Source organism: Zonotrichia leucophrys, chromosome 8, assembly GCF_028769735.1.
Source record: "Zonotrichia leucophrys gambelii isolate GWCS_2022_RI chromosome 8, RI_Zleu_2.0, whole genome shotgun sequence".
Lineage (NCBI taxonomy): Eukaryota > Metazoa > Chordata > Aves > Passeriformes > Passerellidae > Zonotrichia > Zonotrichia leucophrys.
Window position 1 is genome coordinate 18624708 of NC_088178.1, and position 18185 is coordinate 18642892.

Here is an 18185-nt window from a genome sequence, read left to right on the forward strand (position 1 = left end):
GCTCTTGACCTAGCCTACCTTCTCCTGTCCTTGCTCTGCTCCTCCTCATCTTTCTTCTTTATGTGCTGCCTGCTCACCCCGTGCCAGGCACAGTGTCAGCCCTGGCCAGCTGGACCTGTGCCCTGCCTCCATGTCACCCAGGTGCCTGTGGGTGCCAGCAGGGAGCTGCTCCCATTCCAGATGGAAACATCCTCACCTGCTTGGCACCGTCCCCTTGCAGGTCTGAATCACTGACCAGTGAAAAGGTGCTAGCACGTACCTTTTTAGCAAAAAGACAAGGAGGCATTCACCTCCCAATATTAAGATTATGGGGTATTTTTCTGAGTCATCCACAATTTCTCCTGTATCCTCATATCTTTAATCAGAAAAGGAATTAAATTTTTTTACTACAAATTTACTATCATTGGGGTTATGAAATTTCTCTCCAAGTCTATCTGGACACCCCTTGCAGAATGCTGGTGTCTAGACAAAATTGAAATGTACATCCCTGAGTGGTAAAAATGTGTTTCCAGCTCTTAAGGCCTGAATCTTAGGTTGTAACTTCTTGTTCTCTTGCTTCCTGTCAAAATCTTTTCGCTTGATTTTGGGGAGTAATAAAACACAGAACAATAACATTTATTTTCTGCATTATAGGTTTCCATCTCCTATTACTCCACTGAAGTTTAGCAGCAGGATTTGTAAGTTAGTACAGACCAGCTGAGCTTACAGTACATGCCAGCACAAGGGACAGGACAAGACGTGCAGATCAAAGTTGTCCTCAAGTCATCTGATTTTGTGTTCCTCTCTGGCCCCATGCATTAGATTATGGGAAAACTTAAGAAAACAAACAAATTCCTAGTCCCTTCCTCTCACGCCCTTTAAGTCCTCCCCCCATCACAAAGTCAAACAGGAGGGAAAAAGTCTTCCTACACCTGGATCCTTTGTTCACTATTCTGCAGTTCGTCAGAAATTAACATCCGGTTCCTGGAGCTTCCTCTCTGTTTACCAAAGTGCTCCAGAGGTGTTTTGTGCCAACCAGACACCTACGTGCTATTCCTACATGCCTCACACCTCCCTGGCCTGAGTAGAGCCTTATTCACTGAGCTGGAAAATGGTGATGAGCAAATAGTTCCCAAAATTTTAGAAAAAAGTGTTGCCAGATCTAGAGATAATTCCCAAGAGCAGACTGATGCTCTCCCATCAGGTACCTACCAAACTCCCAGCCTCTTGTCAGACATGATATATTTTGTGACAGTGACCTTCCACAGCCTCTTATGTTTCATTTACCTTAGAGAGATTCTCCATTCTCCCAGCAGCATGGCTGTTTGTGCACATCCCTCAGCTTGCAGCTATAAGGACAGGCACACGTCACTGCTTCAGTTTTACAGTGCTTCAGCATGAGAGTCATCATCTCCAGAAAGCTGGGAAATGACTGTAGGCACATTGTCCCTGGCAAGATTAGAGAAAATATTGGCATATCAATGCATGATACAAGTACATGCTGAAGTCTCTTCAGGATGCTGTAATGAGAATAGACCTGCTCTCGAGTTAAACACAAAGACATGCCAAATGCTGTATTGAACGTCTTATTACACAACCCATGAACTCTTAGAAATTTGGTCTCCTTCAGTTCCTGAGTTTCCTGCCTCTTTCCTCCCTGCCTATGTCTTTGTTTTCCTCACAAAGCAGAGTTCAGAGATTTCCTGTACCTCCCTTACATCCCATTACCCTTAAAGCAACATTGCTTGACTGCAGTAAAGATCCATCTCAAAACTGAAGAAAGCAGTAAGAACCACAGCAGTCAGCCAAGATTGATTCCAAACATGAGTCTTAGGGCTCACATGTACTCATGTCAGCAGGAAAAGGTGGAAGGAAGCATGCAGACCATTACCTCTGAGCCTGTAAACACCCAGCAAGTCACTGTTCTCCCCCACCTCCTCCTCACCCTCCCTCATCTGCTCCACCTGCTGCTCCTGCACTGCCAGCAGGCTGCAGCCACCCCTGCCTGCTTCCCCCTGCCCCTGCCACTCTCCCAAACAGCTCCATGCTGCCCTAACCTCCTCACCCTGGAATCCTCTCCGATATCCTCCACCAGACGCAGCCTCTCGTTTCCCTTCTGCTTTCTCACTGCCTTCCTGCTTGCCAGCAGACCAGCTCCTCAGCCCCTCCTGACCCTTCCTGTCCTGCCTGAGAGCCTCAGGAACTTTTGGAAGCGTGAGGCTTGGCACAGAGGGCAGAGTCAGGGCTGTGCCTGTACCGGGACATCACTCTCTCCACAGTCCTATGTGCGTATTTTGCACATGGTCGTATATTTTAAAGCAGGGAGTTTTCTTCTCTGACACAGGGGCTCTGCACCAGGCACTGCACAGCAACAGCATCACCAATGAAACTGCTTCCATTCCTAGGTAGGTGAAACCTCTGTCTCTGGGGAGTGTGTGCCAGGTGAGAAGGGAGTGGGATCTGAGGAGAAAGGAGAAATAATTATATTGAGGGTGGTTGAAACCTGCTGGGTACACAGGACTGGAAATCCCTGTAGCTTTGGTCAGAGCTGCTGTTGGATTTGGTAATTGCATGGTTAGGATCATCCCACAACCAAACCCAAAACACCAGTCCTCATCTCATTTTGGCTTTGGTACTGAAAAAAAACCAGAAACATTGTGAGTTTCTGTGCATTTTTTGTATGTTTTTTTCCTTCTCTCAGTCTCCATCTGCTTGGGAAATTTTTAGATTTCACATGCTGAAAACAGTAAAATGACAACAGAATCAACAGGTTTCTGTTTTAATCCCTGTGGAAGACAGTCTCTCCTCTCAGAAACACGGAGAAAATGTGAAATTTGTTGATATCTAAATTGACTTGGATTATATATAATTATTTAAAAATTGTGTGCAATTTTAAGTCTTTTGAATTTTTCATGAAGTCTTAATTTTTTCAAGAAAACAACACATCCGTGAGATTTCATGCGGCAATGAAGCTGTAACACTAGGTTAGCAAATATCCAGAATTACATTTAGGTAGGGAAAAGCAGGGAAAGAGCACCCAGAAGGATCTTTGTGTTTTGAAACTTTCACTATGTCCCGCTAACAATTTGTAAACTACAAAGTAAAAAACTTAGTTTCCTTTCTGAGCTAAATGCCTTATATCTACCAATTGTAGGGTGTGTGTGATCATACAGTGATCTGTAAGTGTTCTCAAAAGAAGAGATTCCTTTTTTGCTTTGTGTTGAAAACCATATGCATTCATACAATGGGAAAGTAGTTATGGTGTTTTGAGAGATTAAATTTAAATCATTTTTCACACTGCAAATAACTTTTAAACCCTGCTATCATAATGATGTAAATATGTGATTTTTCATCTTATTCTACCAAACCATGCCTATTTTTTAGCTTCAGAAGTATGGGAGTGCTTATAAGAACAAAAAGTGTGATCAGGGGAACATTCTTTGGTATTTTTCCCTGGCACATGGAGGGCAGTTTGGATTTCGCTCCATACCTAATTCAGAGTGCAAATGAATGCCTGGGCTTTACTGGAAACTACTAGAGAGCTTTGAAAGGAATGTTTCCCCCCAATCACTGAGTGACTTCTATGCTGTTTACCAATTTTATGCTGGTTGAGAACACATTTGAGTTATCTGTGGTGTCTGCTGTTCCACCAAAGATGCCCCTGTAGCTGGTGGCCCTTGCCCTATCCTGTAGTACAACACTCTGTGATGATGTTTACTGGAATACACTCATTTTGTGGAAACCTCTAGCCCAGATCTCATTTTAGAGCTCAGAATAAAGGTTTTAGATAATGATTTTCCTTTGTTCCAGTTTTGATTTCCAGTCTGCTGGACTATGGCTGCACTTCTCCAAGCTGCAACATGACATGCCACAAAGATGCCAGGTGTGAAGTTCAGGGTGGGACAACAGGCTGCTACTGCTCCCAAGGATACACAGGAAATGGCATAACAGTCTGTAAAGGTAAACAGATTTTACCTATTTATTTCTTTATGTGCTCACTTGAAAAACTTACTCAAGAGCCCACTAGCTCAAGGATGAAACTTTATGTCACAGCAGTATCCTACGCTAATATGTCTTCAAAGCCAAAAACTGTAATATTTTTTAAGAAATTGTACAAATTATGCTCAGCTTGATGTTTTGATACAGCTTGCCATGTGTCTCAGTTGAGTATGACCTGTTTTCCAGCTTTTCTTTTCCATGAGAGCTACTAACTAATCTTTGCTGATTTACCTTTAGCAATTTCCCTTGTGACTCAGGATTTCTGCAGTTAGGGCAGGTGTGGTGGCTACTGCACAGCCCTCAGCTCCCTCCTCACACACACAGCACTTGGCCACTTTTCCCAGCAGCTGGTCACCATCAAGTAACAGCTCCTGGGCTGCTCTAGGAAAACAAGGAGGTGTGTATGCCACAGAGACATGCCAGTGTTGATTTCTCTACTACAGAGAAATATGCCAGAAATCCTATTAAGCAATCTACTTTAGGATGACTGTCTTTCAGCTAAAGAAAAGGATATTTTCCCCACCTTCATATTTGAGTTGTCTTCCACTATAAATAGCTCTAATATTTCTTTTCACTGTTAGGTATGGCTATGTCTAGCTGCAGACAGGCTGAAATGAATCTTGTCAGTTTTCAGTATCCTGAGAAGTAGTTAGGAAAAGTAACAATTTACCAGACCAGTTTTTGTGTTTCAAGCATCTTGGGAAATTTAGCAGTTAATACTTAGTAGTAACCCTTTGGTTTGGTATGAGTGTAGGAAACCAGGCCACAGGTATTTTGGAGTTCTGTAGCTTATTTGCCGTGCTGTGCTTGGAAGTATATTTGTTTAAGAAGATTTAGAATGCAAAAGCCTTTTTTCCAAGGCCTTTTGTGTTTATAAGGTGGGAATGTTTAAAGAGAAATATAGATGTATAAAATAACAAAAAATGAGGAATCACAAAACCATAGAATAATTTAGTTTGGAAGAGACTTCTCTTGGTCATCTGGTCCAGCTCTCCACTCAGAATAGGTTCAACCTAGAGCAGGCAGCTTAGGGCTTTGGCCAGCTGAGTTTTGAGTATCTCCAAGGATGTAACCTGCACCTCTCTGGGCCCTTGTTTCAGTGTCTGACCAATTGTGAAAATGTTTTTTCTGATATCTGGTTGAGGTTTCTCTGGTTGCAGCTTGTATCTTTCCCTTCCCATGTGCACTTACCACTGTATGTCTAATAATAGTTTTGCTTCATCTCCTCCATAAGCCCTCATGACCTCCCATTAAGTAGAGTAGGCAGCATTATTATTTGCCCTTTGCCACCCCTTCTAAAGTTTGAACAAACACTGTTCTGTCAGTCTCTTCTTTGCATCAAGTTTCATGTAGTTTCTAAATAAATCGCCTGAATTTAATGCTAACCTTGCTGTGATAGGTTAATCATTATTTGTCTATCAAGCTGGACAAAAGAAAGTAAGAAATAGCCTTCACAACACTGGTTTTGTTCTTGCACTGGTTCAATTGTAGCACCATGAAAGTCAGCTGGTTTGAATAATAAGTGCACATCATGTTTGCAGAGTCAAGGGCCTACACTTGTGAATAATGCAGAGAAAGAAGAAAAACAAGTCAGTTTTAACAATACTGCCTGGCATAAATCAAACTATCATTTACTTACCTGGCATCATCTGGTACCCACTACATTGTCTGTACTGGTCTAGAAAGTCTGAAATTATGAATAATCAATTTGCAGTAAGGATACCTATTGTTCTCACTGCCATGATTGATGTTCTTAAACCCATCCATTATACATGCACCTATTATAATGTTATTAAATCCAAATTTGTGAGGACAAATTTATCTTGCCTTCCATGCTCTTTTTTTTCTCATACAATACCTTTTTCTTACTTTCCCTTTTACTCGTATTTTCTTAGAGAAATCTACATTCAAATTTCATAAAAATCATTATTTGAGTACTTAAAGAAAATTCAGTGCAGTTAAATATGCATTCACAAATCTTGTAAATCCATTAATTGTTTATTAAGAATTATACTCCGTGTTTGAAAACTCAGTCTTTTAAATAAAATTTCCAAAGTCAGTCCAGGCAAAAAAGATACTAGATGTACTTGTGGTGCATTGCAGTCAAGTGGCAATGGTTTGAAGCAAGTCTCATGTCTGGAGACCAACATTTTCTCTGGTAAAATACCTAAATAGCCACCAAAGTCACTTACCCTCCAGCAAAGCTCATATCAGAGCAGTGTGGCTGCTGGCCCTGAAAGAGAGACAATGTTTCTCTAGGGCAGTATGAAACACAGTGCATTACTAATATTGTGCAGTAGTCCTCTAATAGCATAAAAAATTAACCAGAATTTTAATTGGGTAGGTTCTATAAGGGATTAGAAATGTAGGCTGCACCCTATCATGAATAGTTTAAAGCTGTGAAGACGTAAAGCAAAGCCTCAGTTGTTAAATGATGTATGAGATCTTGCTGTTCTGTGTGGCAAAAGCAGCAGGTGTGTGTGCTGTTCTAGAGATAGCTTCCCATTTTTATTCAGTTAATAATCTTAGGCTTTCACAATGATAGTGCAGTCACCTTCAAAGGAGATCATCAATTATGTGCTAATACAGGCATTTTAGAAAGAGCCTATGTAGTACATTATGTTTACATATTTGCCCTTTTTGTTATTTAGATAGGCTGTGAGAGTCATAATTAGTGTCAACAACATTAGTAATTTTGCATAATGCAGAACCAACTTCTTCTTTGTGGTTATCCTGGTAGACAATTAAACCAGAACAGTCATTGTTTTGAGACTTTATTCTGAAACAAGCAATTCAAATTCTTCCTCCTTATAAACATGTTGAACAGAAAATCTTAGTTTTCAGGTTAGTCCTCTTAAGTTTTCATGGCTGAGAAACTCTTCATTTTTATTTATAGGTACATTCTTACAGTGAAAGGTTTACATTTGTTTCTCTACTTTCACTTGCTTGTAACACCTCTTAAATACTTGTAAAAGTTATTTCTTTGCTAGCCCTGTCTTTTCACTGTGACACACTTAGACATTTTCCCTTGAGTTTTCTGTGCTGCAAAAGGCAATAATGTCCTCTTACATTTATTTCCTAGCACCATTATTGATGAATCATGAATCACTGATGTCAAAATACCTTAGGAATGGGGTTTGTTAGTTTTGACTTTGCTCCCTTTGCCAGCTGGCTAAGTGACTGCAGAGAGCTCAAGATTATTGGATTTGCTGTGTATAGATAAAGACACATAGATATGAATTTAATTTCCTGGTGTCAAAGTCATGGCTTTTAAAATAATTATCCTTTTACAATCTTTCCCACAAGGTTTCAACCACTTTAAATTAGGTCATGTTTTGGACTTTCTGAAGGCATACTTTGGCCACTCTAACAAAAAGCTAATCCTCTTCATAATCTCATTGTCTTCAGCAAGAATATATGCAGGAATGCACATAGTCAGGAGAATAACTGATTGTGGTATCTGGCCTCTTTTATATACTGGAATTATAACTTACAGAGCAATAAATTCCCTCTGTACAGTATCTTCCAGAAAGCCATAAATGAGTCACCTTGTCAAGTTTTACACCTCTGAGGTACAAAATACTATCCCAGTCTCCTTACCTCTTCTTTTGTATTTATATTCCTTGCTTTATGTAGTATTAAATAAGAGAGAATGACCTCTGATAGTACATCTATTTGCTTTTTAGGATTGTTCTTGGGCAGATGTGTATTCTGCTTGTAATTCACAAGGCTTTAGCTTCACAATATCATACACATAATTGAAATAACATGGGCTGAAGCTCTTGGCAAAAAATAAATAAAGATATACCCAGAAACAACTGATTTATAGACAAGTTAACTGCCTCTCATGCAAAAATGCCGTGGATTTTTTACAGATAAATAGTATATATTTGCCATTTGTGTAAGAATAGTTGGACATATAAATTAGGTGTTGTTCATAATTCCAGCTTTCTTCTGAAAGAAAATTAAAGGAAACTAACAAAATTTTTGATCCTTTTGAAAAGATAAGGGTAGAAGTAAAACTTCATAGAAGCCAATATTTTATTTTTAAAACAAAGGGGAAAATGAGTTGGCATCAGTGATGCTTTCCTAAGCAGCTCTGCTGTTTCAAACGCTGGCTGCTTCTTGATTGCTGACTGCCAATTTGCTGCTTTGCTGGCACACTGCAGGAAATTAAAGTAAACAGTGTGATCACAGTGTTTACTTTAACTTTGTAAAATACGGAAGGAAAATGAAGCAGCGCTGTTTGTTCCAGGAGGGTAGGCAGGCAAGCAGGAAAAGCCTGAACACAATATCCCTCCCAGATATCCCTACACAATATTCCCTTGTAAATGTCACTTGCAAATTATACTGCAAGATTAATCAGTGTTTCTTGTAAAATAGTTACAGCTCTTCCAGAAATATTGAGCAAGGACTTAGGCTGTCAGAGAAATTTTCTATTGGGGCAAGGCAGTAACTCTGTTTCTGAAGTGCACTGTAGGAGGATTTATCATTTTACAGAGGTAAAAAGTACATCAGTGCAAAGCGGTATTTTGTAACAAAATACAGAATCCCTGTTAGAACACAGGGCAATTTGTGTAAATCCAGCTGAATCAAATTAAAAGCATGCTCAATATCTGAACACAAACATATTTTCTTGCTTTATGGAGGGTCAAAATACCAAGTCTTTGGCTTTTGCTGTCTATAAAAAGAAGTTTTCCTGTGAGACCTCAGTTCCTTGTCCTAACATGATGCTGCTGAGTCCCACCATTGACTTTTATTGCAATCACTGAATTTGTTTGGATTCACTGGTGTCATTGTCGCCATTCTGCAGTACCCAATTGTCTATAGTTTTTATGGAGGGAATTTTTGCTTTCAAATTAAAATGACCCTGTAAAACCACTGTGTGTAATCATTTTATTCTATCCAAAATTGTTCATCAATAGAAAATTATTTAATTCAAATGTTGATTCACCAAAGGAGATTTTTTTTTTAAACAGCAGGCATACATCACTGGATGTCACTTCTGTGTTTACCAAATAGTCTGAAATCACTGATATGGAAGATCCAATCCACACATTTCCTAAATTCATTTCACTGCTATCAGTTACCACAAGCTATAAAAAGGCAAATTGCAGCTGCTCTAACATAGCACAGCAGGAGAAAGATATGCCTTGGCCAAACACTAACAGGGCTCAACTCAGCGTGTGACAGCTTGGAAAACTTGGGATGTGCTATACAGGGGGCCAAAGAAGATCGCTAATTCCCAGCCCTTCTGACATGCTCCTTACCCTTTTTTCTTTCCCCTTCTTTTCCTGCACCTCCCAGTCTCTTCTTCTTTGCCTCTATATTATGCTGGAGCTTTTACATGGTTTCAGGGAAGAAGCAGGAATCACCTTTTAATTCAGAATTCCTACTGCAGATTTAGGTGTTGGGCATTTTGGTGATCCCAAGATTTGTCTGGAGGCACCATTCTGTTTGTTGCATATTTAGGTATAATATTTAACTTAGCCCATGGTTTCAGGGTTCCTCTTCAGGGGCCAGAAAGTTTTCTTCCCTTGTGTCTTCTTTGGTAATGATGCAGCTGAATGGTTTTTTACTTTTCATGAAGTGCAGAGATTGACTGCTGAGCTGTGAGATGTTACCCAGCTGAGGTATCTTGATTTCACATTCCAGATTAAACCTGTAGGCAGATCATGGAATTGAAAAGTCTGGATAAATTAACTGGGAAGATTTGATTTTCTGGTGCATAACATTCCACTTGCCTAGGAAAGTGTTTGCGTTAATGTTAACATAGCAAGCTCCTGGCCATTTGGGAACCTATGGCTTTATGTGTGTCTTTTGCCTTTTCATGTGCAAGATGTCACACTTTCTGTGAATTTGGGAAGGGCTTGATGACTGTGATGTCCATGGGCTGCTGGGGACTAACCAGCTGTTGTATGGTTGCCTTCCAGCCACAAAGGATGGAGTTATATTTATGTTCCTGAAAACAGCCATACCCTTGGCTAACAGTATTAGTCAAAACAGCTTCTGTAGCCTTGAATTTGTTTTTATAGCTATATTCAAATTAGTTTTTAGCTGAATTTTTTAAGAGTAGGTCATGAATTTGAAAGGGGAGCATGTGTTACAACGGTGCCTGATGCATGAGAAAATGAGTCAGGAAGAAAGCAGTGCAGGATGTCTGGAGTAACAATAACACCCTGCTGAATGAGGCATGGTGGGGGCTGTCTTACTCCAATTGTCTCACCTCTGTAAATGGCTGAGTGTGGAATCACAGAGAGTGACATGGTTCTCCCAGGAAAATTCTCGGAAGCTGTGTAGGACCTGTGGGAAACTTAGAGGAAAGAATTCAAACAATTATTATCTATCTTTCTGCAACCACTGTTTATAGCTATGGTTCTCCAGAGTGTGATATTCATAGTTCACCAATAGTGGGAGAGAAGATTCCTAAAGGCCAAACAGGTCTTAGGTCCACCATTGTTTCTATAGGAACTGTAGATTTCCAATAATAAAGTGTCTTTTCATGCCTCCTGATCACCTTTGGCTGTCCCTGATACCCATTTCGTGATAGCTGAGTCCATCAAATTTTGACTCAAAGCGTTTTATGCATCCAAAATGTCAAATCCAAAAATGAAGGAATCACTCCCAGTTTCCCACTCAAATGAGAGACAGAGGATCTTCAGAGATCCTTTAGTTCTTCTTCCTAAAACAGTAAAAACTGTTTTACTGCCAGAAAACACAGTTCACCTGGGCCAAAGACACAGCCTACAATAACTATTTTTAAGATTGACCCTAACTTTTAGAAGCCCTGGACAAAGTCCATTTTAGGGACTTTTTACATAGATTCATTACATTCTCAGATTTGAGCCAAAAAATAAAAAAAAAAAAAGACCTCTCTATTTCTTTTATGTGTTTTGTTTACATTTTCTTGAAATGGTACTTTGAGCATGACTAAAATACAGTAATGCATTTTTGAAAGAACCAGAAAGAAAAAAAACTTCCTCTTGTTATATCTTTAATCATAACCAGACTCTCTTTTAAATTAGTCCTGTTTGCATCTAAAAGAAGTTTTTAAAATGTGTGTAGATGATGAGGTAGAAAAGAGTAATTTGTCTCTCTCAAAAATTTACCCAAACTTTTAGGCTGATTATCTGCACTTGGATGGTTTCTTACTTGTTTAATTCAAAATGTGTTTTAACCCTTGCCAAATAACGCTAATTTCCTTTCTTGAGAAAATACTCCTTTCATCCTTCTTTATGGTACTAAGAATCAATATGTTACATGTTCAGAGGATGTGGGAAAACTCATTTAAGGAGCTATAAACTTGTTATTTCAGAGTTTGCTTACTTTGTGTTTACCAGAGATATGATTCCCTTCCTGTGTCTCTAACATCTGAAGTAGTCCCAGGAGGTCCAACGGTAACAATATGTTCTTCTCACTTGCTGTTTTCAAGTAAAAGGATGAAAAGTATTTCCTGAACATGTATACTCATACATGTATATTAAATGCACACAACCACGTACACAGGGACCTGTGTATAAGTAGGCATGAGAATAAAAGCAGAATTTTCTATGAAAAAAAAGTAAGGTAATCTCAAAATTGTCAGTTTTACTTATTCTGTGGCTGTATAGTGAAAATTAGTTTTTGTTAAGGAAAGAACAGGATTTATTGTAAAGAAATTCCTTCCATAAATTCCATTTCCTCGACACTTCTCAATGTAGGCTTGCCCGTGGCAGAGGCTGCTGCAGCCATCAGACTGTGCAGCTGCCTTTGGGCTGTGAAGTCGGTGTCACCCACAAAACAAGGGATGCATCATCAGGAATTACACACATGAGATGAAGTCAGTTTTGCACAGCTCCACTGATCTACATGTAATAATAGCCCACTAATCTCCTATATTCATTTTACTTTTTTCTCTGTAACTCTATACTGAACTCAGAGAGTTCAATTGCAGAAAAGTGGTTTTTTTGGGATTTTTTTTTTTGCCTTTTTTTTAATTGTTGTTTTTTATTTTCTTCTGCCAAAACATGCTGGCCAGGAGTGGTAAAGTTGTATGTAACCACATTTGAAATGTGTAATTTATCTAGGATGATATGCTGGTGCACAATTTTTCTGTGTATGACTGTGAAAAATTGCCGACTGAGCTGTTGGCAGAGCGAATATCAAACCCAGCTCAGCCCTGTGTGTATGAAAGAGTTTAAGAAGGTAATTGACACTTTGGACCTCTATTTGCCAAAGAAAGAGATAATGACGTTCTCCAAGAAGATTAGAATCTAACCAAACATTGTGCTCTAAATATAGAGCACAAAGCCAGGTGATGTTTGTGAAAATGCTGCTGGGCTGCAGGAGAGGGAGGGGGCTGAAGGACTGCAATTTTGCACTGTATATTTTTTAGGTACACAGATTTAATTTAGAGATTATGGCTTGAAAATGAAATTTACAGTATGTGTGTTTTTCGGCGATAAGAAATTGATTTTGTGACCTTGGTGCACACTAATTGAAATATCTGGCACGGTGTTTTGCTGAGGTTAAAGGAAGCCATACATGCCTGGAGCCGCATTCTCCTTTCACCTTGAACTGCGTGGTTAATCACAGCCCCAATCAGGGCCAGGAAGGAAGCTGCTGTTTCACTGGGGTACAAGGAAGCTGAATAATCTCTGCTCATTGTCTAAGGGATAGCTGCTTGTGTGATTACTTCTGGCTGGGCTTGGGAGATTCACGATTACTTTAAAATGGAGAATTCTGGTGCAGTTAATGTTCAGGGAGAGCCAGAGGCCAGAGCCCCAGCAGCTGTGGTACCACAGCTGGAGCAGACACAGTGAAGTGCCGGGGGGTCTCCTCCCACCTGCCCACCACAACCCTGGCTGCTCCTTGGGGTGAGACACCTCTGTCCTGTGCTCTCTGCCCCTGTGCCAGGACAGGAAACAGGGAAAAGGTTCTCTGGCTGTGTCCTGTGTGTGCTGTTCCATGGCATGGAGCCCTCTGCCCCTGGATGGCTCCTCCTGTGCACTCTCCTGCTCTAAAGGGATAGTTGCAGCACTGAGGAACAGCAGCCATGTCCCAGGGGACTCTCTTTGTAGGGGTTTGGTTGAATATGCTTCATTTAACTGGGCTTCTGCCTTAGCTTGGACATGTACGACTGTGACACTCTGAGATTGTCTAAATAATGGTGTGGTAGGGTGTCCCATTATTTTGCTTATTATTTAATGTTACACATTTGCTAGGTTGGCACAGGATCTTGTTTTTCAAAAAGGAAAATGAAAGCTCCTGAAAAGCCTTGACAATAAATGGTTATTTGCTCAAAACAGCCAAGTCTAATCTTTGTTTATATTACTAGGCTTCATGTAATGGTGTTGCAATAAAGAAAAACAGTTCTTCAGGATATGCACTGGCTTTTATGTTTTATTTGTAATGAAAGCTAGGCACATAGGCAGCAATCTACTTAAGTTACAGTGAGGGAGAACATAAGCTTGGATGGTGACTTGCATGTTTATATATTTACTTTTTATTTGTTGCAAAGTGCCTGAATCTCAATTTTAAAAAAATGTGAAATTAGCCTGAGGTATTGCAGATTTTATCCCCAGAATTTTACCAGTGGGAGACGAAGAGAAAAGGTGAATTCATCCTACACTGGGAGACCACTGCTTCCCTCTGCCCCATCTGTGCACATGAGCTGTGGGTCTGCTCCCACAGCCATTGTCCTGTCCTTCATGCCCAGTCCCCAGCTGGGACAGAGCACAGACATCTTCATTGCCCTCCTAATGTTCTAGTGAATTTTGGGTGCCACCAAAGCTCAGAAGGGCTGAGGGTAACCCAGCCTTGGCTCACAGAGTGTGATGGCAGGCAAGGGAGATATTGCAGCAATAATCTCTGCATCCCATGACAGTCTTCATCTCTGATCCCTGCAACACCAGAGGCCCTAAAAAAACTCCAGAGAAGCTTCAGGGTGTTGTCATGGGCTGAAAGAGAAATTCAGTTAAGCTCTGCAGGCCTGAATAGGAGCTCTGAGTCCTGCATTTTTTCCTTGTGGTGATGAGAAAGGAGTAGGTGGAAAATTGTATTACAATGAAGGCTTTGCCTTACTTTTTCTCTTGAATAAATCATTTTCATGGGGAACATTGATCCTGAGGAAGCTCTACCTTTCCAAAATCAGCCTGCAAGGAGTTCAGAAGGGAGAGGAAAGTGAAGATACTCAGACAGACAGTTTCAGGCCCTTTGTTCCTATCCAAAATGTTCCATTATTTAGAGCTATGATGAAGCATGCATCAATTCATAAATATGACCCACTGTGCAATATAAAAAATATCAATATTTCTCTCCCATTGTGTCAGGGATATCTGGTGCATACAGAAAGACTTTCATCTCCTTAGCTACCACAGAGAAAATGGGAAAGGCAAACAGCCTTCAAAAGTGACTCAAAAGCAGAGATGAGGAGAAGTTTCTAAAACTTAACACAGCTTTTCATCTGAGCAGATCAAAATACAAAATGTGCAGGGCAGCAGTTGTAAACTATGCAGAACTACAGTTTGGCTTCTTTTACAGTGTTGTCATGCAAATCTTGCTATGGTGATTCCACAACTCTTTCATCATACTCAGCTTTATGGTTAAAACCTAGGAAACTCACAGTGAAGCTGCCTTTAGAAAGTGAGGTCACTTCAGGGATGCATCATACAGCCTCACTGGTCTCACAGAAGTCACATACTCAGTCCTAGGTATGTTGGGACACAGCACTGTGTTACACAAGTGTTGAGCTCCATTTATACCACTTTGCACACACAAGGTCTGGGGTTTAGGTGGATGTCAAAGGAGAGGCTGGAATAATATTTACACAGCTGTAGACTGAAGAAAAAAAGAACTGTTAACTGAACTTTTTGTATTTCCTACTGAATAAACAGGTAGTATGTTAATACCACCAAATGCTTCTTGTTTGAGCAGAGGGATGTGCTATAAAATCTCTGAGCTTTATTCTCTGCTCTTAGAGAAAGCTACTGCAGCTTTCATTAGCTGTAAACAGCTCTTGAATTATTACTCAAATTTTGGCCTTAGACTGATCACCCTTTAGGAAACTTTTAACCTGTCAATGGCACATTACCCTCAAGGAATGCCATGCAGACAGCCACATCCCATTTTGAGTTTGATATTCAAGCCAGTAAGGAGTCTGTGCTGCAATGTGGACACCTGGCTTTGGGAGCTGCGAGGGAAACCCAGGAGCAGGGCTATTGCTGCCTTCACTGGCACTGTGGTAAAAATAGAGCTGCTGCCTCTGTTCCTGCAGCAGCAAGCAGAGGCAGGAGCACAGATGAGTACAGTCAGGTGTTTTATCAGGGTTTCCTGCAGAAGGGGTGATGCTGGTGACATTGCTCCAGCAGGGAGGTAGGTGACTCACGATTGAGTCTCGCTAGCCACAATGGCTCTGGGACACAAAGCCACAGTTAGGGATGGATTTTCCAAAGGAATATATGTTGAGGATTTTTGAACTGTCTGGCTCTATCTGAGGTGCCTAAAGGAGGACTGAGTTGTTTCAAAAGAATACTCCCAGTTGTGGATGCCAAGCAATTGAAAATCTGTCCCTGAAGTGCCTTTTATTTTCCTACCATCTGATGGCAGTTTGGGTTTTTGATTGATTTATTTCTTTATTTTTAACTGTAAAGACCTTTTAATTAGGGAGAGGAACTATGTGAATGAGCTAGAGCTGCTGGTGGTAGTAGCTCCTTGCCATTAGAGATTGGGTCATTAAATAAGTAGATAATATCCTCCTTATTGAGGAGATTTAGAAAATCATAAGGACTTTGCATTATTACAGTGTTTAGCATTCACAAATGGAGTAAAAAACCCCATAATGGCAATTTTCATTAGCTGCAATGCATGTGGAGGGCTCTTTTCTTTCTTTGAACAGCCAAACACTAAACAATTCCTAAATCCCTCCTTGTTACTTATGTTTTCTTCTTGGTGGTTAAAAACCCCATAAAGCAGAAATTGAAGACTTGCTATTAAAATACTTACTGACAGCTCCATTCAAAACATCCTTTCAAATAGTGCTATATCACATTGTGATTCATCTGCTATTCTGATAGAGTTGCTTTAACAAGTACCTTCCTTCTTAGTTAGAGCCCATCTCTTTTTACTGGAAAATTCTTCCTTTAAACACTTTACTGAACCTCTGCTGTAAACAAGCCTTTCTTCCTCTGGTGCTGTACTGTTTGTGCTGCAAAACACATGTGGCCCCTAAAAAGCACGGTGACAGGTTTTTTGGCATGAAAAGGAGAGAACAGCAAGAGAAAGAAACCCTGGTTTTTTTCCCCTCCTCACCTGTGTTGTAGGGGTGCAAGCACCGCATGAAACCAGCCCAGGTCAGGAACATCCTGGGGATGGAGTGGTCCCCAGTGCATTTCTCTGTCAGAGCTTGAAGTTAGAATTATTTACAGTCACTTTAACAGGACAACAGCTGCTCTTTACCTAGAGATGAGCCAAGAGCACTGAAAGAATTTGGATCTGAATTGCAGATGGATGGATTTCAATTTGATTCAAGTAGCTGGACTGCATGATTCTGTACTGTAAGCTCTCAAAGTCAGAGCTTGAGAGAAAAATCATTAATTTGGAAGCTGATACCCTGAAAGACTTTTATGAAGCAATATATTTTCATAGCAGACACAGATCAATTTAAAAGTAGTAATCAAGAGCCATGTGCTACGTGTTCACAGACAAAAAAATGTAGGGAATCTAGCCAGAGCCAGACACTTAACATTCAGAGCATTCAGACTAGCACTGAAGATATTGCCTCTATGGAAAATAGTAGGGTTCAGAATTAAAGTATTGTGAATTTGTGAGATAATCACAATGTTGTGCAGACATAAAGATGCTGCCAGATTGCTGCCAGAAACTAGCTCAACATAACTTTTCCAGGCAAATTTGTGTTTAACTTCTATAGAAACTTTGGAGAAATGAAGAGTCTCTACAAATATTTGACTGAAAAGATGTGTTAAATTCTTGAGAAAAGAGATAAAATTATAGGATGACCCATTAAAAACACTTTTAATCATATTTGAAAGGCATTCTCTAAATTTAAAGTCACTATACAAGTTTTCATCACATGAGATTCAGGTCCTGGTCCTTACCAGTCCTAAGAATTTTTAGGTGTAGCATTTGCTTAAAAATAACGCATCCACACATTAGTGTTTTATGTCATGCAAATAATTGCATTGTGTAAAAGCAAAATTTATATTTACTTGGAAAGTACTACAACTAAACTCCTCCTGGAAATTTTTAACTTTGCTCCCTAAGTAGTCTCTTTGGCAATACTTACATGAAAAAATAGAAGCCACTAGCAGTGATAGGTATTTCAAAAGGTGGATTAAAATCATCTCTTATCAGCTCCTCAACCATCTGGGATTTGTGCTTGGAGCCAGGCATGGTTTTTGTTCCTCTGCTGAAGTCGTCCTCTGTCATGATTTACAGCAGCCTGAAGAGACTTTTGTGTGTGTTACATACACTTTCTTAGGTTGATTTTGCTCTAGTTTTCCATGTTTACCAGTCAGGAAGGAAAGTGGGGAATAGTACAATCTTTGATGGACGCTTTTGTTTAGCTGACCTGTTCAGGTTTTTGGTGTGTCATGGTCTAATTCCAGCCAGCGACTCAGCCCCACACAGCAGCTGCTTTGCTTTCCCCAGTGGGGCAGGAGAGAGAATCAGAAAAATAAAAGTGAGAAAACTTGGGGGTTGAAAAAAGTACAGTTTTACAAGAACAAGAGTTATGCACACAACGAAAGCAAAAGAGGGCTTCATTCTCCATTCCCATGAGCAGGCAGGTGTTCAGTCATTCCAGGACAGCAGGGCTCCTTCATCTGTAACATGGAAAAACAAAAACCATCTCTCTGAATGTCCCCCCCTTCCACCTTATTCCTCCAGCTACACGTGCTGAGCATGACACAAGCTGTTAAGGTATGGTGTCATATAGTTAAGCACTCTGCACATATTGTCACTAACATAGGTAAGGACAGTGGCATATTTTCATGGGTGTTTCCATAGCACACAGAGCACAGTGCTTGAAAAAAATCTTATTTTTCATGAGGAGCCTGGTCTAGTGAAAGCCTGCTCATAGCTGAGGGGTTAGAACTAAATCTTTATGGTCCCTTCAAACACAAACCATTTTCTGGTGATTCTATGAGTCTGTAACATAGGACCTATTGGAACATGCAGAATTAATTTTTTGCTTTTACACCTCTTGGCAG

The 18185-nt window shown here is 40.2% G+C and overlaps 1 protein-coding gene across 1 annotated transcript in view; it reads left to right on the forward strand.

The window, feature by feature from the left end:
- Positions 1–1933: 1933 nt before the first annotated feature.
- ADGRL4 (adhesion G protein-coupled receptor L4) overlaps positions 1934–18185 on the forward strand; it is a 72337-nt gene continuing 56085 nt past the window's right edge. The window contains exons 1-2 of the mRNA XM_064720000.1: positions 1934–2384; positions 3790–3939. Of these exons, the coding sequence (XP_064576070.1) occupies positions 2363–2384; positions 3790–3939 (172 nt within the window). The 5' untranslated portion in view covers positions 1934–2362. The remainder of the gene's footprint in view (positions 2385–3789; positions 3940–18185) is intronic.